Source organism: Rhagoletis pomonella, unplaced genomic scaffold, assembly GCF_013731165.1.
Source record: "Rhagoletis pomonella isolate Grant_MI unplaced genomic scaffold, Rhpom_1.0 Rhpom_scaffold_00004, whole genome shotgun sequence".
NCBI lineage: Eukaryota > Metazoa > Arthropoda > Insecta > Diptera > Tephritidae > Rhagoletis > Rhagoletis pomonella.
The window spans coordinates 7,903,512-7,928,964 of NW_023458558.1; the positions used below are offsets into that span (position 1 = coordinate 7,903,512).

Genomic DNA, 25,453 nt, shown 5'->3' on the forward strand with positions numbered 1-25,453 from the left:
TAAAAATAATATATATTTTTTTTTATATATTACGTGTTTTTATAAGCGTGAAACACAAAAGAATAACTATAACTCTTGTTTGGGTTCAAATTCGGACAAACTAGAGCAACTTAATCAACTAAATTTTTAACTGGATTAACGATTAATGATTAAAATTAATCGTACAGATGATTACCATTAATTAATTTTAATCATTTTCTTCCATACGAAGTATGTTCGATGATATGAACAAAATGAGCAACACCTGCAACAAAAAAATTAATTCTAAAAATCAACCGTAACTCCCAGCTACTTTAAACTTGCACTTTGTTATACTTAAATTAAATGAGCTACAAAACTGCATACTCGAAATCTTTCTATGAAATCTAGTTAAGTAAAAAGCTCGAAATTTTCAAATACGGGGGAAGTTAAAAAGAGCGTGTCAAAAAAATTAATTAAAATTTCAGTGGCAGATTTTATTCAGTAGCTTATACTTTCATAAGTAACCTCCAATAAGTTTAAACGCAGCATCCGACAGCGTGTTATTACTGTTTCATTTAACAACACAAATTTGGTTAAAAAAGAAACAAAAAAAACATTATATTTCTATTTCTGAAAAAATGTCTGTTGTCGGATTTCCTTTACTCAAAGTACTATTACACGTTTATAACTTTTCCCTTTGAGTCTACCTTAATGTTGTGCCAGGGCGAAGGCCAAATTCCGACTGAAAATAAAGCGGGGACTGGGGGTGCACGCCGTTACTGTGAACGGTATTCGCTTCTTAGAGGATCCCTTCAGCCAACTCAATGACGAAAGAGGCCCTATTTAGAAACTTTGTTTTTTTTTTCAATTTTAGCCGCACTTTTGGATTTCGGCCGCACTGTGCGACGTCGAAACGAAGCCGTTTTTTTAACCTTTCTTTTATTAGCTCGGGATGTAACTATGTAATATTGATGCGCCTAAAAGATGCAGCGATTTCTATTCTCAAGTTACATACCTGATGAATGGCAATTATAATAGGGAGGTTTTAATTTTTAAACTATAATTTTATTCCATACAAAATGCAAACTGCTTTATAGTTATTTTTAATCTTACTTCAGTGGAAAAGTTTGAAATTTGTAGGAATGCTTGCTGATTTAGTTTTTTAAATATTGCACTCAAATTCAAATGATGCAGGACATACATAATGCGAATTTACATTGATTTTTCGTGTCTCCTGAACACTTTCAAAAAATGGACTTGGCCATTTTCACGTTTTGTAACATTAAGTAAAAGTAATATTTGTAAGTGAAATTCTGAGTTACAAAATTATCTTTCCAACCTTTTTTGTACATCAATCGAGACGGGCGGGTTGGAAATTTTAATGTGAGCCACTGTATACATATACGAGCATTTATCACTATTTTGGTAGTTTTCGCTTTTTATGAATTGAAAAAAAAAAATGTGTATATACAAACGACTTGGCAAATTGTTTAGCTAAATGCAACGTGCAATGTGTAACCGAAAGAATATTTAATAAAAAATACAAACCCAGTGATATCGGAAAAAGTGCAAAGCGCAGGAAAGACGAAACTTTCTGTTTACAAACAAATAATAAATAGCAACTAAAGCAAAAATGGCATGAGTAATGCTCAGGCGTGTTTGCGAACAAATATTCATACATATGTACGTACATACATATTTACATTAGTATGTTTACTCAAACAAATGTGTGAATGCATATATGCATAGGTGTGTCACAACCAATGGCCAACATGCAGCCGCCATCCGCCAAAAGCAAATACATACCTACTTAGTTTTTACAAAGTCTCTTGTAAGCATTTTCGCTGGCACCAAAACACAAACCACAGTATGTACAACATCGGCCGTGGATGTTTGAACATGCACAAACTACGTAGATAGTTTCAAGTTTCAGCAGCTTTGCTCACACAAATAAATAGTTACAATACTATACATATGTATGTACACCCTAATACTAAAGTAAATACGCCAAACTAGAATGGCTTTATGAACATAAGTAAAAGTTTCGCTTCGTTGTTTCTGGAATAGGGAGTGCCGGCACTGGTGGACAAAGGGAGGAGACCTCGAACAAGAAGAAGCATCAAAGGTCCAACCACATGTTGCAATCCACATCAAGCTGATATTGAAGACAATTACCATTAGCAAGTAAAGAAGTAATGGGTGATTTTTTTGAGGTTAGGATTTTCATGCATTAGTATTTGACAGATCACGTGGGATTTCAGACATGGTGTCAAAGAGAAAGATGCTCAGTATGCTTTGACATTTCATCATGAATAGACTTACTAACGAGCAACGCTTGCAAATCATTGAATTTTATTACCAAAATCAGTGTTCGGTTCGAAATGTGTTTCGCGCTTATGTTCGCGACAAATTTTGTTCAGCGATGAGGCTCATTTCTGGTTGAATGGCTTCGTAAATAAGCAAAATTGCCGCATTTGGAGTGAAGAGCAACCAGAAGCCGTTCAAGAACTGCCCATGCATCCCGAAAAATGCACTGTTTGGTGTGGTTTGTACGCTGGTGGAATCATTGGACCGTATTTTTTCAAAGATGCTGTTGGACGCAACGTTACGGTGAATGGCGATCGCTATCGTTCGATGCTAACAAACTTTTTGTTGCCAAAAATGGAAGAACTGAACTTGGTTGACATGTGGTTTCAACAAGATGGCGCTACATGCCACACAGCTCGCGATTCTATGGCCATTTTGAGGGAAAACTTCGGAGAACAATTCATCTCAAGAAATGGGCCGGTAAGTTGGCCACCAAGATCATGCGATTTGACGCCTTTAGACTATTTTTTGTGGGGCTACGTCAAGTCTAAAGTCTACAGAAATAAGCCAGCAACTATTCCAGCTTTGGAAGACAACATTTCCGAAGAAATTCGGGCTATTCCGGCCGAAATGCTCGAAAAAGTTGCCCAAAATTGGACTTTCCGAATGGACCACGTAAGACGCAGCCGCGGTCAACATTTAAATGAAATTATCTTCAAAAAGTAAATGTCATGGACCAATCTAACGTTTCAAATAAAGAACCGATGAGATTTTGCAAATTTTATGCGTTTTTTTTAAAAAAAAAGGTATCAAGCTCTTAAAAAATCACCCGTTATAAGTTCGTCCGAAACCGAAGTATGTATTTACCTATTAAATCTCGTTTTTTAACCTTTCTGTAAATTACATGATAAGCACAGGTGTTTCCCCGATTTCAAAGTTTCGATAATATGCTGGGAATCGATAAAGCGGTTGCCGATATACATTTACTAGTCTATAACCGCGGGTTTCACCACACGTTTTTATACAAATATGTATGCAAATTAATTTGAAAATGTTGTATTATTATACCTATTTCCGCTCTCATTTTACTATAGCTGCATAATCTTTTAAACGAGTTAAGATATTTAGGGCGTTTTGGAAGTATGTATATATATATAAGCTTGTCTACACGGTAGTCTTTGTTATGATAATATGAAAGATACCAATTACCTAATCTTAGAATGTTAAATATTCATATGTAAGAAGTTTCAGTACCCCATCGAAAATGCTTCCTTAGATTTGCTGTATGACAATTTCACTTTTATGGGTGAGACCACGGAACCTTTTACAAATCAGTCTTATCGCCATAATGGTTTTGTTTCGCTTTATAATTTTTCGAAATATTTTTTCAAATGAAAGGCTTAATATGTGGGTATTTCCAATATGGCGTTACGTGACACTTGTATGAAAAAATTAAAAAAAAAAAAACTGCAATTTTTAAACAAAAAACAAAACCGACTTCAATTCTCATATACAAATATCCAATGATCACCTCTGAGGTACCAACTTTCCTTTAAAAAAAAAAGAATTATAGGAAACGTTAAAGGTTGTCCAAAGTTGTGCTTATCGCACATAAAAAAATAAAAATAAAAAATTATTCCGACGATTTGATAACTTTCTCCTTTTTGTAAAACAAGTAATTTTCAAGCAAAAACTTTAGGTGTACCGTTACTTTATTCATAATCCAATTATCGCATCTAACGTAAAGTATGGGACCACCCTTAAGGTAGCACCTTTCCGATGATAAAAGAATTATCGAAATTGGTTAACGTGGTCCAAAGTTATGCGGTAACATACATAAGTACATACATACAATTAAAAAAAAAATATTCCTACGAATTGATATCTTCTTTCTCCTTTTTGAAGTCGGTTAAAAAATTAAACAAGTAAATAATTTTTAAGCAAAAAACAAACCCGACTTCAATTCCCATATAAAAATTTAAGGACACCGTTAATTTCTTCATGATACAATGATCGGATGTAAACGAAATTAGTATGGAACCACCTTTTCTTTAAAAAATTTATTAGAGAAATCGGCTAAAGTGGTGAACTGATAACCTCTTTTTTTTGAAGTCGGTTAAAAAAGGTAGGAAAATCAAAACAAACTAATAAAAACATACAAGTAAAACTATGTAACATTGCCAATCTAGTAATTGACCCATCAGAAGCTTTGTTATCTCACCCGTATATGTGTGTACAAATTATCAAATTCAAGCCTTTAGAAAATACCAGTTCACAATGAATAACAAAAAATACATACATATGTATATACTCGGGCATACGCAAATGCATATTATTTTAACCAACGTAGAGCCGTACTAAATACACACAATTTAAAACACAAACGTACATATTAAGTAGTATGGATGTATGTATGTATGTATATGTATTACGTACATATATTAAAGGTTTCGCATACAACAGAAAAATGTGGTGAGCAAACCACGAAGTGGATTCGTCAGCGAATGCACGATCAAAATAATTATACGAAACAAAAACAAACAAATATTTTGCTACACAAAATACTGTTGTATGTATGTATATATTAACCATTTACATATGAGGATGGGTAAGTACAAACATATGTATGTACATATGAGCATGTACATATGTACCTAGTAAACATCAGTCACACTCCTATCATGGCAGACCTTGCGACGGTCGCCATTGATGATGGCTTCTCGACTTATCAGTTGAATAATCAATGCAAACTATAGATTGTGCAAGTCCAGAATGCCCATATATTTGTGTTTAAGTTTTAACTTTCAATCTCTCAAAACACTTCGCGGACAAAGAAAAGATTTCAAACTAAGCTTAAGTGTTCCATAAGATACCAAATATGTGTAGATATTAGAAAGACAATAACTCTATACGTAAAAGCTTAAAGAGAAACCAGTTTGGAAACAATGCCGGCTGTCCGCGCACCCCTCCCGACGTATATACATACATGCATACATATGTATATATGGTATACATGTATGTATGTATATACTTGTTTTTATCTGCAGCCGTGCAATCTTTAATGCATGTATGTACATATGTATGTATAAATATGTTTGGTATGCCATTCATGTGAGTAAAAGCCGCTAGCCCAGTCAATTCGTATGTATGTATGTCAAACTGCGTTCTCCGTCTAATAAAGCACACCGATTAGATACTCAAACGCACATGGAAATCATTTTTGCGATAAGGATAAGATTGTTAATACATAAATATAATCGCTACTAATACACGCTAGTAGCTATGAAGTTATGGGATGAATCTTTTGAAGCTCATGGTAGCAAAACAACCTTATCAAAACGGACATACATACGTAATTCAATGTGACATGTGACACATAAAGCCTATTCACATAGATATAGTAGGGGAGTCCAAGTGGCGATTCGCCGATTAACTCGAGCGCGTCAGATTAAGAAATGGTGGGTTATTTACACGCTGAAAAGTGTGCATTTCAATAATCTGACGATTTGAGCATGACGCAAGGGATTGGAAGGGTCGCAAACTTGAAAAAAAAAAAACGTGACCTGAACATCTCGAGCGCTTTAAATTTTTTTTTATGAAGCAAACAGCTGAAGGATAACGGGAAGTATATAATCTGACGATTTCCAGATGCCAGAGTAACGAACATCGTCAATAAAAAAATTAGCGCGTGCACTTGCTGTTTTTGAAGTACAATACCTATTATACTAAATTCACATATAAGTAGATTATCCTCATTTTCGAGCTTAACACCCTAATCTGTAATTATAACAAGAGATTAGCCATATAAAATTCGTCCCTTGTTAATCTATAATTATAAAATAAGCTCAGATTTAACCGATAACTTTTCGGTGTCCATCCTAGTTTTATCGATTGTTTTTGCGAAAAAGAGGAGAAATGCCAAATGTAAAAGTAAACAAAAATGTACGCTAGCAAGTAAAAGAGGTTTGTAAAGGTATGTTTAATAAAATGTTAAGTTAAAATATATTTATATTGCTTATTATAGCAGAAAAATGTGATCACGGTGGCACAGAGAAGAAACATAACTTTTCCTTGAGATGTGAGAATAACAAGCACAACAAATTCGACGGCTAATAATCTGAGATTTGCCTGTGTAAACGGGGTGATTAAAAAACGAGCTTTGATTGAGATAATATTGATATGTAAACATAGTTTTACGTTTCGATATGGAGGCTATGCTCAAATGTTGTAGTTGCACTTTTTAAAGCTTTACGAAAATGCTTACTTCACGAGAACTAATGAAGCGATTTGAAAGAAAAGTGTGGCGTTTCAAAGATACAATTCGGTTTATGTCGTAGAAACCACTTACGATTTGTAGAGTAAACTTTCATTTTCGGGATATAGGTTCTTTGGAGCAATAGAAATATTATCGTGTACAAATTTTATACAAGTTCAACAAATATTGAGTATTTTAAAGCAAAAAAAATTTGGAAAAATTAGAAAATTTTTTTATTTCCAAAATGCTCGAAAACCGCTGGAATGATTTTGTTTTTGTTTTTTTTTTTTTAATCCAAAATTTAAGATTTTTCCTTTCATTCGGTATATGGGAAGTATTGGTTGATATCTTCTAGGTATGTTTATTTGATTCAAATATATGGGCATAAATAATTTTCCATACAAAATCACTTCGTCATCATTTTGCAAACACGTACATGCGCTGGAAGTGAGAGGAGACAAAAAGTGTGTGTGTGTGTGTGTGTGGATATTTCGGCTTTTGAATAACAGATGGCGAAATATTTATAAAAGGCAAAGGTGAAAGGGAATATGTAGATGAAGAATATGATAAACATAAAAGTAAAAACAAAGATAAATATAAAGAAATATATGAGGATGAGGATACCGGTAAAAGTAAAGATGAAGATAGAGGAAGAAAGATTAAAATACAGGTAATTATAGAGAAAAGGATATAGACAGAGACTCAATCTGGGGAATATTTCGGGATTTTAGAGATTTTCGGAATTCTCGGGACTTATCGATATAATAATCGATATTTTATAGGTTTATTATTGTTTTTATCGATTTTGTTATCGAAATTATTATCGATATTCTTACTGAGTTTGCAATCGTAATTTTCGGAACTTATCGATATAATAAACGATATTTTTTATATATTTTGGAACGAATTTCCGTCATCCCTTGTCAAATTTGGTTTGGAGACAAACCGGTTTTCGCATTGTGCCATCCTCAGTGTCATTTTTCGTTCTCCGATGAATTCAACCCATGGGGGTATGTGGTATTTAGTTGCATACAGAGAACCTTCACATGTGGGACGTACGTCAGGGACGAGAGTAACGCAAGTCTCTCGAGGCAGCTGAAACTCTTCCTCTGCACTGGGTGCTGGCTGAATTCCGATGATAGCATTCATGTGGCGAGCGTGTAACAGCATACAATTTTTTAAGAGTTTAGGATAAATATAGGTGGTTCCAGTTACGTGCACCCAGCTGGCGACATTCACAGGACGGGAGTTGGTGGTGAGAGTTTCCCGGTGAATGCCGTTTATTGCCTGTCTATAGTGTCGGGTCCAGCTGTTGTAGTGCGTAGTTCTGGACATCGTACTGACGTACCTGGGTGGAGTTTCAGCAAAAAAACAAGTGCCAACGTTTCTTTGCCTTCAGGTCATCAATTCCGTTGGCGGTGAAGCTTTGGAATAAAAGTTAAACAGAAGCGGGTGAAGGACGCAACCCTATGGGACCCGTTGCTAAATTTTCCGGTGTGAAAGCTGCTAGGTCTGTTCTCGCACAGGGACGGTTGCGGTTAAGGACACAAGTTATCTGAGTGTTCGTGCAGTTAAGTGAGGTGATGAGGTGGTGCGATGTACTTTGCGGAAGCCAGGCAGTATGTGAAGTGCGGGAAGAACAAGGCTTATAGTGTCTCCGCTACGGCGGAGAGGAGTGATGTCGGGCGATAAGACTCCGGCTTAAATAGTGGCACCACCGTTCCCGATTTATACACTTCGAGTATGATAAGAGTGGCAGAAACAGGTTGAGGGCCTTGGCTAAGTAATCTAAGTAATACTACAATTTAATAGACTACAAAACTGACCACAAATTTTTTCCCAAAGATTCTGATTAAAAAGTTTGAATTTTTGGTGACTGCAGAAATTTTATATTTTCTGTATAATGGTTGAAATGTTAATGTAAAACTTTGAGCGCTTTGGGCAGCCTCGATAAATATTTTTTGATTTCAAAATAAAAAAATAAGGGTATATATGTGCCATTCCATTGTGACTGGTGAATTATAACTATTTCTTGGGAATTTATTAAACAGCGGAAGGCAGATAAATAACTAATAAAATAACTATAAAATTATTTTTCAAAAAGATACCAAACGGTTTCTTAGTTCTACGTAACCCCCTTTCACATGAAACGACCCATATAATTTCCTTTACTTTTTCTCACGCATTTTTGGGCCTCCCTAATGTACATACATACTTATGCATACATCGGTCATTTACTGAAAATACGCATATCTTTTTTAACAGTTTTTAGTAGTTTGTGTGTACTATATAAGATTATATAAAAAGTATCAAGCATATGACGTGGCAAACACGGCAGCATCAGTGGCAAACGCTTGTAGGCGGCCTAAAATGCCAGAATAAACACTAATTCAACAAGCAACACTCAACAAGATAACAACAACAACGGCAACGAAATGTGGCAAAACGTTAGGGCCGCATAAATCGAAAGTCTTGAAAAAAAGGCGGAGGGACTTTTCAAAACGTTTATATCCAAGTGCTGCCAGTTGCAACATCCAATAACAGGCCAAACTAAAATAGATACACAAATTTGTAAAAACGCGCATTTCACGATGAACTCCAAAAGAAAACAGCAAAATAAGAAACTGCACGGCATGACATCTTCGGCCACGTCGTGATGGTCCGAATCGTTGGAATTCGTTGTACAGAGAGGAAGCTATAACACGACATTGCTCATGTTGACTAACTGGGTGTCTGATTGGGTGGATGCGAGGCAAAGTGTAAAAACACAAGCTTTTTCATGGGTGCTTCTTGGTTTGAACTAAGCTTATGCGTAATGATCTACGTTACGAGACGTGGAGTGCGGCAAGCATTAGGAATCCGCGGACGAGCTGAAGAGTCGAGTGTCAACAAAACTTAACTCGTTTGCTACTTGCACTATGCAGTTTCGATGTTAGTGGAATTGGTCGTAAGCAAGTTATAGAAAGAGTATGGGGAAATACTGCGTATTTTTATGTAGGTAACTAGATACATACTTGACTTATGATTTGATAGTAGATATATATATGACATAAACAAACATACACATCTATATACATATAAATATGTATGTACATAAATTAGCAAAAAATTTATTAAAACCTCCATTTAATTTGTTCGACAATGTTGAAACAATAGAAATAATAGAAAATGGTATCGACCACTTTGCGAAAATTGCAATTTTCTGACTTATTAATAAAAAAAATTCGCATTTTTTAAACTATTGCGGAACTAACATTGCACATACTCCCCCACTTTTCAGTATCTTTAACGTAAACATTCAATAACAACGAATCCGAAAAAAGTGAACACCAATTAAAAAAAAAACAATACTGGAATACCGAGTGAGAGTAATTAACAAAATATTGGATACACACACGCTATATGCATCAACTCACCACTTGAGAAAACAAGCGGCAACGTAAATTCACCATGTCTACTACATCAACGCAAAAGAGACTTTGTGGTGAAAAAGGTGAAAAATTTTATTTTAATAAAAGAAATCACAAGAAACAATTGTACATACATACATACATGCTATGTGTATCTAAACACGAGCATAAACATTCGTACGCACATTCCTTATACGAAATAAATGCTAAAGTGTTGAACTTAAGTGGATCAAAACAAAATGTAAAACATTTTTGATTGCTCTTAAACTATTGAATTTATTAATGAATAAGGTGCGTCGAACAAGTTGTGAAAAGGACGGAGAGTTTTTGGTTGTTAGAGGACAGCGTAGACGCGTCACTGCGGGTGCAGTTGCGACGCGCTTCCGTGTTGTACACACACGAAACCATACGAGGAAACACCTCAAAACAAAGATACATGGTTTGAGGCGGGCGCAATGTGGTGTGGCGTTTTGCGGATCATAATGCCGAAGTAGCGGGCGGTACTGCTTCAGCATATCAAACACTTCGCACCTCATACCGCGACTTCATCTTAACATAATTACACTAACTACAACATCCAATTGCAGGAATATATACATACATATTTGTGTATATATACACTCCAAGGCATTGAATTTCACTGCAAAATTATATAAAAATACCGCTTAACACATAAAATAAGGAATTTTAATTTATATTCGTACTCGCAGCAACCGCAATGATGAAATTGGACAAATCCAAAAAATTCCACGGCTACGTCTTTATGTTCTTTGCTATATATGAAGTAGCTATAGCTTCACGTTTTTCGCGCTGGCCACACTATTTCACTTTTTCATTCCTTTCTGATTCAATTCAGTTTATATATATATTTTTCTATTCGTAATTAATGCTCGCCTGACTCCAATTATATTCGCTTTCCTTCGTTCATCACTTTAGTTTGCGTCTACGCATATTTCTCATTGAATCACACGCGTTTTTAATTGGTAAAATCTTTTGCGAGTTTTTCTTTATTTTTCCAGCCCCACAATCTACAAAATCACACAAAATTTCGCAGCTTTTACACTCGAGCCGTCGTCGTCTTCATCGGTCGCTAAAATTTGACTTCCTTCGATTCCGATTGTTCCGATCTGACGAATGTGTGTGTTCAATCATTCGTCATTCGAAAATGGCGGCGTACCACCCAGAGTTGCATTAGTATATTGAGAAATCCGGAACACGGCTATACGCGACTTTGGGAAGGAAAAACAAAAAACATATATTAAATCGCTATTTCTGTAGCAAATGAAACTTCCCTTTGAAAATTAACATTGCGCAACATATGTTGTGAATGGCTATATTTGAATCAGAGAACGTTTGAAAGCCCGGCATTCTGTCTGGGCATCTGTCTTCAAAACAAAGAACGTAAATATACGATACATGAACTCATCACAAAATTCTGGACACAAGATGGCGCGCTGGTATGCAAGGCCTTTTCCAAAAATCGAATTACTTCACAACCAAAAGTAAACCTTAGCACTTATTAAAATGTCACCTGTGAAGTAAATTTGGCGTTGAATAGATGCTTTTCCAGCAAATTATAGCTGGGTGTTTGGGTGCAATTTCAGAGAACTTAAATGTATGCACATTCTGTGTTTACGTTCTTCGAAATGCACAAGCGAATCGGTTTGGCACCAAAATGCACTGGCACAAATCGGTTAGCGACTTATTTCTTTTACTTTTCATCGAATCTTCGCTGTCAAATGTCAATATTTACGAATCTTGGTGTTATAAGGAAGCACAATAAACGAGTATACATGGCATAAACGATGAACCACACATACAATAAAACGAGAAAAAGCCCATCTACCTTTGCTATAGGTACTTACAAATTTTGTTTAAAATCTCCATAAATTCCACAAAATAAATGTCCGCTATCCAAACTAGGCACCAATTTGTTCATATGTGCATAATTACGTTGAATATTTTGGTTATGCAACTACAAAGAATTTTATAAATTATGGGATACGTAAAACACCGACACTGCCCGATTTCCAATTTTGTAAATGAATGGAAAGGAATAAGATAAACGTCAACTTAATTTTGACAGCAGTAGTGGTAAGTGGGCGAATTAACTAGAAAATTATTGCTGATTCTCTGACACATTTTCCAGGTATAAATTATATTAAAGCCACCTGGTGATATTACAATATACAATGTCATCGCATTCAGACACTAGCACGCAGATATACAAATATCACAGCATCCGCCAAATGTACGCCGGCGATAAGCTACCGGATCTTCAGCTTACGTTGCGCGAGTATAGCAAAGATTCTGTTGAAATAGAGGTCACAAATTTGCGTTATGGAATTCAGAGATGGCAAAAAATGAAACATATATGTACGATTATAACAATATACATAATGTATAGCATTTTGGCATCAAAGAGCTGGCTATTATTTAAAGGACACATATTGTGCGACCTTAGTTTTTTCTTCTGGTTTCTTTACCGCATCGTCAAATTATTCTCATTAATACAAAGTGGTAGTATTTAAAGGCAAAATTATTAAAATATTCAAATTATAATGCCTTGCATTTTTTAGAAAAAGTTCTCTTTTGCTCGGATCTTGCTCTTCAGTGCCATACAGTTCGATTCTTGTCACGTACTTCGAATTTGTTTATTCCCGCCAACAACGTTTATGATGTAGTAATAAATGAAGCCATTGAGGATGTAGGGATACGTACTTTAATTTCATAAACAGTAATAACATAAATCGAATTTTCAGCTGGATGTACATTACGTACTGATCATTCGTACAAAAGGAGATCTTTACCAAAAAAAGCCGATAATTGCAATTTTCAATGTAAGTGGTTTACGAGTATAATTGAAAACAAATTAAAATTTAGATATGTATATTTATATTTGCATTTTTTAAAGTCTCGCAAGTAATTGTAAGAATTTTTATTAACGTTGTACATTTCAGACTTTACGTCCAACCTTCGATTGTTTACATATGGTTTACAAATGCCTTAATAAAGCACGTCGTAAAGCGAGCACGCTTTAGAGCATTGACTACAACTACTTATAACAGCTTCATTCCTATCGAGGTCATTTCCAGTTCTTCCAAGACTTCGTCTACCTGTAAAGGTTTTGAAATAACCAATTGGGTGAAATTACATACATACATTTTTTAGGATTACTAAATACCTTTGATGAGAACTTGTCATTGGTGGGAAGTGGTGGTATTAGTTTAGGATCAGGAATTCGCAACTGAGTGTCCGCGATTTTAATATCTACATTTACCTGAAAGCCAATTTGATTAAATTCAAATGTATATAGCGAAAAAAATGCCTACAAGATTTTCCAGTTCAGCTTTGCATGTTTGCTTCATTAGTGTCCGGTAAAGGCTCATGTTATTACGATAGGCAATAGCTTCGTCTTGCAAAGTTCGCAAATGAAAAAGTTGCTGTAGTCGGTCGTCTAAGGTAAGTAGAAAAGCGGTTTAACAATTCTCACAAAAAAAATTCAGTTTTTTACCCATTTCAAAGCTGATGAAAATTATCCCTTTCGATTTTTTTCAATCTTTAAAAACAACAGATTTCTTTGACGTTTCTCTTTTCATTTTTTTCGTGAGTTGACAGTTCACAATTTAATTCCTCGCACATTTATAACTAGTTTACACACAAAATTTGCTAAAACCAGAGAACGTATAATTATGAGAAGATGCAAATCGTTAATCAGCTCTTCTTCATTCTTCTCTGAACCGTTTCAACCAAGGCGAATTTATACAAGGTGGAGTTGATGGCGAATTTATATGCCTGGGTTATAACGGAACGGAGTGAACTGTCACTGAATTGTGGAATTGTCTATTGTATGGGAAATGAATGCAAATGGTTATAATGCACGTAACGTAACGTTTTACATTGCGTTCAAGTGTGAACTGCCGTTTCGTTGCTTACATTATAATCCAGGCATTAGAGTTTGGCCGAGGTACTTATTAATCAGCCCTATTCTGCATTTCGATTACGTTCCCGCACTCCGCTCCGCTGGAATCGAACTTTGGTACAGTATTGCCGCGAATCATTTTTAGTGGTAGCCAAATTCCTTTAAAAAAAAGCTAAAAAACGTCGTTATGGCTAAATATGGTAGCTAAAATTTTTTACTTACATATACATATATAAGTATACACGAAAACATTTTCAAGAAGTAATGGTATAGAAAAACAATGAACTCTGGAAAAAATCAAATATTATTTTTTATCCAACCAACAACTTTTTTGTGTAAAAGGGGAAACATACCACACCGGCTTGCTGGCTCCAGCTTATAACTTACCAGCATGCTGGTTCAATATTTATTTCTTTAAAAATTAGCTCGAGGAAAGATCGAAATGATTAGAGCCGAAATTTCTTAATTTGTCTACCATTTTCTTAATCATTCCACTTAATCTTCCACAACCACGGCTTTGACTCATATAGTGCAAGATTTTCCGCCAAAATACGTTTTACTTAGAAAATTGAGCTAATTTCACCACTCACGACCCCAGTAGCTGGTACAATCACACCACAAGAACATACACAGTCAATTGGCTTGATGGGCCATTTAACCAATTAAGGGCCGTAAGCTAACAGCCTTAACACTTTTACAGTATATATGTATAAAAAGGTAAGGAACATACAATACATATATGTATGTATATCAGTCTTTCTTAGTTTAAAAATTTATCTCTTACATAAATGAAAATGAGATCAAATTAAGCATATGCAACTTTTTCATGCCAAGTATAAGTAAATTCTCCAAAGGGCTAGGGTCAATTTTTAATTTATGTGGCCAAAAAAAGTATGTGGTAGCTAAATCTAGCCACCAAAGGGCTAAAACGGCAACACTGCTTAGGTATTATTTATTATTTTATTTTATTCATTTTAGTGCAGTTTTGACACAATTTTCTTGCTAAAAAAAGCTTTTGTAAATAAAAGCTTGTTTTTAAAAAATATTTTATATTTATATTTAGTCCAATTATAAAAGCGTAGTATATTAAAAAGTGTTATTTTATTTTATGTACAAAATTTTGCAATAGATATTAAAATAATTCAACTTGCAATGAAAGAGAACAGAAGACTATGCAAGCAAAATGTTATTTGCTTACGTTTTGTATAAACATACACATGTACATATAGCAGCAGTTAATTTCATTTAAAGAAATAGCGTGTCGTCCATTTCCGCTGTAGCGTACCTACGCTTTTATCTAAATGGTGCATATATTTAGGCGCAATATTTAACTTCTTCTGGCGGGGCGACATCTGGAGTCTTCTAATCCTATTTCCTTGATATGATGCCTACAACGAGGTTCATATCTAGAATAGGTTGATATCTAAAATTTGCAACAAATTGCTTTGCTACACTACCGCCGGCAGCTTTAACAATTTTATAGTGGTTTTACGTTCTTTGGCAAATTACGCTCTGTTTGCTATAAATCTTACTATTTTTTACCGCCTTTGAATCAAGACCCCTGGACCATATAGAGAATTCATTTATATTTTAAATTGCATTGTCATCGTGATTGGAACTATGCTGAAAATTTCAAGTCACCAACTTGTCGGGAAGTTAGTTTAAAATCGATTGGAAGTTTCAGCGATTTCCCCGGGATGACCGAGTTAAATAAGAGCTTATAAAAAGAGCTGAAGTTGGGCCTTGGAAATTTAGTCTCAGCGAACTTACTACGGTATGCATTTTTATTCTATGTATAGGAAGAGTAGAATAATGGTAAATAAATACAGGGAAATACATCCATAAATATGTAAGTATTTTTCTAATTAAATTACGAGAGTTGTAATTGAAAAGTTTTAAATTTTTTCTTTTAATGTGACTGCAACCTAATAAAATGTGAAACATCGGAGACCATCCATATATCGATATTTTACTGGCGATGTATTTTAGCATCGATGTTCATTTCCCCGATGCATCGAAACATCGATGTATCGATGTTACCCTCCAAAATTTACATCCCTAGTAATGCCCCATATTCACTGTTTATTCGATGTATAAAGGAACGAAGCATAGCCACCTGTGTACTATTATGAAAATTAAAAATTCAAAATCGAATAAAAAAATGTAGTATTTATGTGACCCAATTTTTTGTCACACTTCATCGTAGTATATAAATATGAAGTGTACTTATATCTTTACAAAAGTAGATATTTTATCAGACACCTCCAGACACAAACTGAGTAGTTGAGAGTTCGAAACATTCAGAAATCGAGTAGTTCAAAATGTTGAAATATTTTTACGCTGTTTTAATTTTTACTTCGCTCATATTCACTGTTGCAAAAGGTAAAATTATTAACTAATCTTATATCATGTGCATGCAATTAACCAAAATGTTTTCTCACCAGCGCAATCAGTCGACTGTACACCAGTGACAAGATTTTTTATAAGATTGGAAACCGCTTGTGAGCGTAATTGTTTTCCGAGGCAGCCAGCAAACAATTGTATGCAAGTAAGATTCTCCAGAAATGTAAGCTTATGTCCACCTCTCTGTTGCCGAACTGATAGCGGATGCATTCAATCTGCGAGAATTGGCTAGAGACTGCAGAACCAAATGGAATGCTGTTGGAAATTTGTGAAAAATTACGAAAAGGAAGTTGAATTGAAATTTCAAGTTTTCTATTATGTGCTTTTAAATTATTTTTATAATTTAGATATGGGCGACTCCACCGCCACGGGTGGGACATTTGTACATAAAAAATATTTTTCTGTTTTAAATTTAAGTATAAAGTACACAGCAATTCTATATTTGGATAAAGATGCACCTAATTGACTATAATATGAGTTATTACTACATACGAAAAAAATTCCAGCTTACTTTTATATGGAAAAAATCTGAGTTATTTCTTTTATCACGGGTGGGACAAAACAAAGAACCTACTTTGTGGAGCAGATATATTTTACGAAAGTCTGCAAATTTATTTCACATTTCTGTGTGAACTTAATGTCTTATAATAAAACAAAGAAAAACTTCAACAAAAATTGTAGCTTTATTAAAAAAAAAAAATACGAAATTCCACTGTCACGGGTAGGACAACGTTTGTCACGGGTGGTACACGTACGAATTTTTATATGAAAAGGAGTTTTTAGTGTAGTCCATATTAAAGATTAGTTATTAAAAATAAACGAAACCAAGTAGAGGTTCAATTCACTTACGTTTCCTTTTAGGATAAGTGCCTTTTATATAAAAGAAAATGGCTAGCACCGTCAGCCAAAAAATTATTAAAAATCAACGCGATTTCCTAGCGGCTTGGAATTTTCCCTTTTCGCTACTTAAATTTCATGGGCTATAAAACGACATACCTAGAAATTTTCTAAAAATTCTGAACAAAAATTTAAAATTTTTGGGTGTAATTGTTAAGGTTTGGTGAATTTTTATAATTTTTGTACGAAGTTAGAAATGTGGGTTTGTGTGGTTCTGGTTCTGTAATATGCTACACTTAAAAAAAAAAACAATAAACATTAAATAAACAAAAGAGAAAACCAAAACTGGTCAAAATGTCACTGAATTTAATCAGCTGACCACAAGGGTATATAGTAAAGCATCCAATCCCGGAACATTTTGTGCATCCCCGGATATTATTACCATTAATTAAAATATGCTAACAAATAGTTTTGTAGTCTTGCTTTAATGCGAATACTAGAAATAAAAATAAATTTGTTTTTTTAAGCAAAGAAATATAAATGTCTTTATTTTATATCAGTTTAAAAAGCTAATTACCAGCTGAATTAACTAAAAACTATGGAATTGAAATTCATTCATATTGCAGTCGCAGATTTGTAACATAATAGCTAGAGAAAATACCGCGTATCAAGGCAATGCCTTCAAAGAATAAACCGTTTATTTGCTCTCCAGTCAAATTTGAGTGCCGTAAGATAGACGGTTTTGCAAAACCATCGACGATATAGTATTTATACATACATATCGTCGTTTAAAGTACAAAACCGCGTATCGTCATTCTGCAAAACCGCGTGACTGACATTGGCTGCCAAAAATTGGGTTTGCTCACACAAGCTCTTAGCTCAATCCTTATCCATTCGTCCTTAAATATACTAGCCAGAAATGCGATTGCTTTAGAAAAAAAAGAACCATTTTGAAATATGAGTGTTTTTACTCTCTAGAAAATAATTTATGCTACCTCACAGTAATAAACCTTTTCGCAGTTTTTCACCATTTGGTCCCCGAGGAGTACTTTTGTGTTGTGTGCAGCGCTTTCGTTTTGCTCGCACGGCAACACTTACTGTGGGGAATTTCGAGTCATGATTAGAAAAAGTTCATTTCGAGGATAAAATATTCATAAGTATGTGTTATTTACGAACAAAATGTAGGTGAAGTATAATATTCATCTTTAATATATGCTGATATTCATGGGCGTAGCCAGATAGGGGCTGGGGGGTGCTCGAGCGTCCCCTCCTAACTTTCAAATTTTCCTTATATATATTGCAAATTGGACCCGGAAATGCCAGCTTAATAGGGTCGAGCCCCCCTAAACTTCATTCTGGCTACGCCGATGCTGATATTCATGCTTAATGGAGAATAATATCAATAGTTAAGTACGTAATTAACGCTTGTGTTTTATAAACTGGAAAACTCAAATCGTAATTATAGCATTGAATGGAGTTTTCTTAAATGTAAGTTTAAAATAAAAAAAAGTCCATTGTGAGATTATATTTTTATGAAAAGCGTAAATTTTGTGAATTTATCAAGCCAAATTCTAAATTTCCGAATATATTTAAATCTTTATTTAAAAAAAAAAAACAACGGCCATTTTTCATTTGAAAATAGTATACAACTCTTTATGCAGATTTTCTAATTTTCTCAAACTTTTAAGAGCCTGCAAGGCCTGAACCTTCTTGTTTGGCGACATTTTACAAATGAAAAAGTATGCTGTCAAATGCCCAGTCAACAAAACTCTATCTCGCTTGCGAGAGAAAAAAGCAGAACGCAAGCGAGATTTGCAAGCATGTGAAGACGGCCGGTTAAGAAACTAAATGCTAAAAGCAAACCTGCGATCCCCGAAAAAGACCACAATTCCAACACGGTGCAGCGAACAGCGGTGGCGCCGTCAGTGATACCGCTACTTTGGTTTTGCCGATTTTGACAGTTGTGGTAACTTGTAAATAAACCTTTGTTTACAAATCAGCGAAAGAGAAATTTTAATTATAAGTGAAAAATCAGTTTAAATTGTGTTAATTTGCAATTTGAGAGTGATTTTTGAGTTGAAGACTGTGTAAAAACTAATACAATGGAGTGCTGTGTGTTAAATTGCGACAGCCGTCATGATGCATGAATCGTAGATGTAAGTGTACCGCTGGGACCAATCGCTGCATTTTGTATACATAGGGCACGGCAAAGTCGTTCCCGAAATTTCTCTCTATTATTATATTAACAGCATTTCCTCAGAATGATTTTGCTTCTGCTCCAAGCAGCCTCCATTAGCAAGTTAACTAATCAATCCCGCTGAGATACTGCCGCAGTTTTCTGTAGCAGCCTTAATTGCAAATTGCAATTGTATATTTACTGAGGATTAAAACGGCATGCCGGCCGACTCAAGCGGTTTGTCAAACTTGAGATCTAAATAAATCATGCAAGCAGTTGATTAAACCTACTTTAGTATTTTCCCATACAATTTTTGGTAGATTAAAAATAAATTTCAACTTAAATATCGATATTGCGGGTAAAGTATCGATGTCTTCGATAAATCGACCTTGGAATATTGATTCAAAAAATCGATTATCGTGCCATGAAATATCGATATTCAGAATAATCGGTACGATATCGAACATTCCTAGTTCTGACCTGTATCGCACATTCTATCATTCTCTCGCTGTTCGCAGTATTCTTCCACTTGTCGTTTCTTGCTGTCGAATATTCTACGTCTTTCGTCGAACATTCTGCCATTTTCTTGTTGTTCGCTTCGCGTTGCCGCTGTGTTCGCCACAGTACTATAAAGCGGGGATCACACGATTTGTACAAATTTGTACATTTTTACAGTTACAGAGAGGTGTTATTTGGAAAGTTGTTATTGAGCTAAACTCATTCTCGGCAAAAGTTTCTAGGCAACATCACTCTGTGGCTGCCAAATGTGCCAATGTAAAAATCGTGTGATCCCTGCTTAACAGCTATTATAGATTTACGTTCTTCGGTTCCCCACTGTACGTAGAAATGAAAAGGGTGGCAGTATTTTCACTCGCTAGTTCTTCTTTTTTGTTAAACGAGCGAGTGGCTCCTCGTGCCTGTCGTTCGTTCGTGACGGAACGATACCGAAAACGATATTGCTGCAGCAGAAAATTGAAAAAAATTGCTAGAAAATCGCAACGGTAAATTATAAAACTATTGAAAAACTATAATTGAAGTGCAAGAGTGTTATTTGATCATAATTTTTGTGCGGTAAACAAAATATTGAGTTGAAAAAATGCGTTTGAAAAGTTTGCCTTTCACGGGAAAATTTTTTCATTGCTTACACACTTGGCTTATGTGAAATACGTGTGCGTGTGTTTGTGTGTGGAGCCATGAGTGAGTCGATGTGAGTACGGCTCCGCTGGCTGTTCGTTTTCCACTTTGTGACCATTTTCATTCGCCTTGTGCTTTGTGTTTTGCTTCCGAGAAGTCTCGAAAAGTGTGATTTGTTCGTGCGGTAGGTGCCTATGGCTCGTCCGTTCGGCTGGTTGATCATTATTCGGTAGTGTGTAAAATGTAAATGGAAGTATTAAAGATCTAAAATGCTTTCAAGTTTGTTAGATAATAATTTATCGAAATATGAAAATTGACGTACATGGTGCGCACGTAAAGGGTTAAACATTTCAAGTTACTTGTGGTTTGCTTCTATCCAATGAAGGAAATTAAGGTTTACATACTTGTACTAAATCACGCTATGAATGTATATCTTCTAATTATAAATGCAAATGTTGTGCATAATAGGTTGTGTCTCTAATTATTAATAAATTTTGGTACGCAATTTTAATTCGATATGTACCTTTTGACTAACTTGCTCAAATGTAAGAACTCGGGAAGGGGAAAATAAATTTCACAAAAGCATAGTCATAACTTGGGGGCGACGAAATTAACAATTCAAAAACAAGTGTAGCTTTGATCAAAAGCGTAAATGTGTACATTGTAGATTACAAAGGATCGCATATTTTTTTTATACGCCCCTCTAATATGGTAGGGGCGACGCAAGCCATTTTTTCATCGAGGAATTTCTTTTAACGAAAACGAATATTCGCCATTTAGAGGATAGTGAAAAACGGAAAATTTGAAAAATGTAAAACGCAAGAATAGTCGATCCAAGAGGAATGCGAGAAATTGCCGAATTGGGAAAGAATAGGAGAGTTGCCACTTGTTCACGGTTGAGAACAAATGACTTTGGTCGAAATGATAGACAGATACGCACTATAAATTATTTACACAAAGTTGATTGTAAAAAATAATGCCAGAATGTTGACCAAGATGTGAACAAATTATATATGGAAACAGTCGTAGGCCACGTATGATCTTCTATGTATGTAGGTTTGTTTTACTTGTATTTCTTTTCCACGCAGTGTTGTATTTTCCCATGGTGTGCGTACCTGTGTTTCTTGTGGATTGACTTTTCAGCTGGTAGCACTTGAAACACGTTTAGAGAATAGGAGGTAGGTACTAGTGCTGGAAAAACACCGATGTTTGCGCACATCGATGTTTTTGGGGGAGCAACATCGATGTATCGACCTTTTTAAATGGCGAATTTTTTTAATGTTGGCCGAATTTAATAAAGCAGTTATGCAAACCATCAGTCTCTTTAATTTCATAACCATGCAAAATAAATGAGTTCAATTCGGACTTTGTTTTGAAAGAGAGTGATAAATCTTTATTCTAATATTTTTCCGCTAATTTTGTATAAAAATATGGTTCATTCAACACCAAAAAAAAAAAATAAAAATATAATTCCTAAGCTTTGTGCAAAACTCGAAAAAATTCAACAAATTTTCATCAAAATTTTAAACTTTTTAATCAGATTTTTTAGAATTTTTTGAGTGTGCGGTTTTGCTGCCCATTGAATTCTAGTAAAAAAAATGCAAATTCGAAGTTAGTCAAAAATCGCGTTGATTTTTGAGATTTTTTTGTTGAAGGTGTTTGTATTTTTCCATATAAATTATTTTGGAAAAAAAAATTTGTATGGAAGAGACTGCGTGAAAAAAATTGCCAAACATCAACGGTAACTCCTAGCTACTTAAATTTTGCACTTTATTATAATAAAATTGATTTGGCTACAAATCTGCATACTCAAACAATTCTAAAAAATCTGATTAAAAAGTTGAAAATTTTCATGAAAATTTGCTAAGTTTTCGCGAGTTTTGCACAAAGTTTGAACCGTATTTTTATACGAAATTAGCAACAAATATTAGAATGAAAATTGTTGCATACATTGTGAAAAATTTGATGTGCCAATACTTTGTTACGGCAGTGTATATACACATATATACATACATAAGATGAAAGTTTTTCATTTAAAATAAACGCAGTCCGACAAAGAAGCCTGCGACTTAACATAAAGAATTAACATAAAGAATTAATAGTTTGCATTTAATAAGCTTTATTCGCTATTTCGCGATTTTCACTTACCTATGTGATGGTTATAGAGAAAAACATCGAACATCGAAAAAAACATTGATGTTTGAAATAATTTCAAAAACATCGATGTATCGATATTTCATCGATGTGTCTTCCAGCACCAGGAGGTACAAACAAACCGAGTGGAATAAGCCGACCTAAAGTTGCTCTGCTCTGCCTTTTCATTTACTGCTCCACACATAGTTGAATCAAACGCAAAAGTACGTATTTCACGTATTTCATTGTTTAAATTATAAGTATATGTTTGTATATATATAGCTTGCCTTTAAGTAATTGCTTATTCCTTTTGTGTGATATAGAAAAATCTTCAAAAAATTTTACTAGGTGGAACAATCTGGTCTGAAACGAATTAAGATATTGAGTAATAGTGATTAAAATCTTAATAAGACAAAGTGAAACTTCAATAAATATTCACATTCATACGCATAGTGCAGTGAAGTAAAAAACTAAATTAATACGGATTACAATGAATAATGATGAAAAAAGTAACGACTTAAGTGTTTGTTCTGCTGTTACAACCACAACTACATCGACGCCAACGTCAGTATCCAATATTATTAAAACAAAACCCTCAACAGCAGTTACAGTGGCATCAACAATTAAAGCACAAAAGTCTACTGCAACCAAACTGAAGCAGTCGGCGAATCTGCAATCAATAAAGAAAGCAGCCAACAATAACAACGCTAGCATCAAAAGCAATAACAGTAGTTTAAAGTTGGCAGCAGTAGCAGCGGCTGCTAGCACATCTGGGGCATCTACAAACATCTCCATCAACAACAAATACACTGTAAAAAAGTTGCCGAGGAATGCAACGAAGCAAGGTGGTGGTACCAATAAAGATTTGACGTCCAACACCATCAGCACTGACAGTGGCAGAGAAAGCAAAACTATTGAAGCCAGTTTCAAAAAAACGGCTAACAACAATAATAACAGTAAAATTACTATAAAGAAATTAATTGAAAACAACCATACTAATATTTCTGGTTCCACAGTTCCCGCAGCAGCCGCTGCATCTAATGGCAATAGCAGCAACAACACCAATAACACCAACAGTAAAATGTCCAAAATCGCCGCGTCCAAAGTAGCCGCCTCCAGTACCAACAATAACGTAAGTGCCACAGCGGTAGATTGCGCTAGTGGTACAACGACAACTCCAGCATCAACCGTTACGAGTACGGGAGTTGGTACAGATGGCGATCAAGGATCCAACAATAACGCCGTCACATCTACTCCTATTCCTGCAATAGTTTCGAACGCACCTGCCAATACAACGTCTTTAAACCCAGCCAGTGGCGGTGGCAACGGCAAAACATTGGGATCAACAAACAAGAAATCTTCAACCAATGCTTCTACCGTCGCCGTGGCCGCAACTGCTTCTGCAAAAGCAAAAATTTACCAAATAAAAACAAATCCGCTGTCACTATTAGTGAGCTCCTCACAGAATGCCACAGTTCCCGCAAAAACTAATGGCGGTGGCGGCAGCAGTGGTAATAACAGCAATAATAATACCGGGGCAACGTCGCGCGTTGGAGCAGTTGCTGCAATTAAGCAAAAGCTGAAAGCTTCCGCTGCGGATGCTGCAGCTGCTGTTGGTATACCCACCGCTATAGCCGCCAATTCTCGATCCGCCTCATCGTCAACCTCGTCCAATCTATCGTTGGCCTCGTCTGGCACTAGACAGAAACGACCCAGCGAAAACTCGGATACAGACACGGAGATATCCCGTCAACCACCAGATCTTTCCGAATCCGATGAGGAATCGGTTTCAGAATCCGTAAGTTCAAACTGCAATCCTATTACTTATAAAGAATCGTCATAAACAGGGCAAAATGTCTTTCCTATAATCGCATACCTAGATTTCATAATTTAAAAAAAAGGATTTAAAAGCATTTTTAAAATAGCCCTGTAGCAATATCCTGCGAAAATTTGATATTTTGTTTGCTTCTGTAAAATTTCAAATGGCCAGATAGCGCGTTTTGCCTTGATGGTGACGAATGTTGTTTATTAAGAATACATACATTTATCACCACTTCTAAATCTGCTTTAATTGAGCTGAACAATTTCCCGTATTTATTAAAAAAACTATGTATTTAAGCGATTCCCCTTATCATAAATAAGACTTGTTGCATGCAGAAATTCATAGACTGTTCTTATAAAGTTCGAAGGAGTTCACTAGGGGATTACTTTAAGATGCCAAAGGGGAAAAAATTTACACCACATATGGACATATGTACATACATACTATTGCTCGCTTGCTGGAAGAACTTCACAACTCAAAGAAAGGCTATACATTTTTTATTCGCGCAGGTTAAAGGGAAACAACTAGTGTAGTGTGCACATCTCTTTTATTTTAATGGTGTAGCATCGCCAAACAAATGTAGCAGATTTGAATAATATGTGGTAGATTTTCCAATTCATATTTTTATTGTGTACACATATGTACATACATATATCGAATACTCAATGTATGTTTATATATGTAAACATATGTATGTATATATGAAAATTTTCGTTCGGCTAACACACGGATACTTTAATTTATGGATTAATTTTTAAGAACGCTGCAAACCATTTTTTCAAAGTAATTGTAGAGGAGTTTTAAAGAATTCGCAAAGATCATATCCGATGTTCTGCCGAATTTTCTAAAATAAAATAAACCATGATAAAAACATTACAAGGTAAATTCATTCTCTCATTTCGTCGGCTATAATTTTTTTCTGACATTTGCCAACATTTTAAAATCATATAAAATTGAAAATAAAAAAAATTAATTGTTCACAATTGTTGTTGTTTGAGATTGAAAATGAGAATGTGTGTGTGCGTTTGAGTTTTGATTTTAAAATTATAAGTTGCGATCCCGTACGAGTCCGGACTAGTCAGAAATAGTCAGA

General features: G+C 35.0%; 5 protein-coding genes across 7 annotated transcripts in view; 2 read left to right on the forward strand and 3 right to left on the reverse strand.

Moving 5' to 3' along the window:
• LOC118737757 (leucine-rich repeat-containing protein 40) overlaps nucleotides 1-9,975 on the reverse strand; it is a 19,894-nt gene extending 9,919 nt beyond the window's left edge. The window contains exon 1 of the mRNA XM_036468491.1: nucleotides 9,940-9,975. Within this exon, the coding sequence (XP_036324384.1) occupies nucleotides 9,940-9,975 (36 nt within the window). The remainder of the gene's footprint in view (nucleotides 1-9,939) is intronic.
• The window catches only part of LOC118736911 (serine/threonine-protein phosphatase 4 regulatory subunit 3), a 53,593-nt gene extending 42,561 nt beyond the window's left edge, over nucleotides 1-11,032 (reverse strand). The window contains exon 1 of the mRNA XM_036467044.1: nucleotides 10,638-11,032. The gene's annotated coding sequence lies outside the window, so the exon portion shown is untranslated. The remainder of the gene's footprint in view (nucleotides 1-10,637) is intronic.
• Nucleotides 11,033-11,240: 208 nt separating this feature from the next.
• Nucleotides 11,241-12,988, forward strand: LOC118736915. 3 transcript variants are annotated; one of them, XM_036467051.1, is made up of 6 exons: nucleotides 11,241-11,790; nucleotides 11,857-12,027; nucleotides 12,083-12,453; nucleotides 12,513-12,640; nucleotides 12,696-12,773; nucleotides 12,894-12,988. In XM_036467051.1, exons 3-6 carry the CDS (start codon nucleotides 12,126-12,128, stop codon nucleotides 12,972-12,974), a joined length of 615 nt encoding a protein of 204 aa, XP_036322944.1. In that variant the 5' UTR covers nucleotides 11,241-11,790; nucleotides 11,857-12,027; nucleotides 12,083-12,125; the 3' UTR covers nucleotides 12,975-12,988. The 3 variants fall into 3 exon arrangements, with proteins under 3 accessions (XP_036322944.1, XP_036322945.1, XP_036322946.1); XM_036467052.1 differs by having other exon boundaries at nucleotides 11,241-12,024; XM_036467053.1 differs by lacking the exon at nucleotides 11,241-11,790 and having other exon boundaries at nucleotides 12,012-12,082; nucleotides 12,142-12,453.
• Nucleotides 12,806-13,558, reverse strand: LOC118736917. Its single transcript, XM_036467054.1, has 4 exons — nucleotides 13,448-13,558; nucleotides 13,266-13,390; nucleotides 13,118-13,213; nucleotides 12,806-13,049 (listed from the first exon to the last, which is right to left on the reverse strand). The coding sequence occupies exons 1-4, from the start codon at nucleotides 13,449-13,451 to the stop codon at nucleotides 12,993-12,995; spliced, it is 282 nt and encodes a 93-aa protein (XP_036322947.1). The 5' UTR covers nucleotides 13,452-13,558; the 3' UTR covers nucleotides 12,806-12,992.
• A 6,580-nt stretch (nucleotides 13,559-20,138) lies between these two features.
• LOC118737791 (ankyrin repeat and KH domain-containing protein mask-like) overlaps nucleotides 20,139-25,453 on the forward strand; it is a 23,234-nt gene continuing 17,919 nt past the window's right edge. The window contains exons 1-3 of the mRNA XM_036468551.1: nucleotides 20,139-20,272; nucleotides 22,862-23,494; nucleotides 23,555-24,336. Of these exons, the coding sequence (XP_036324444.1) occupies nucleotides 23,029-23,494; nucleotides 23,555-24,336 (1,248 nt within the window). The 5' untranslated portion in view covers nucleotides 20,139-20,272; nucleotides 22,862-23,028. The remainder of the gene's footprint in view (nucleotides 20,273-22,861; nucleotides 23,495-23,554; nucleotides 24,337-25,453) is intronic.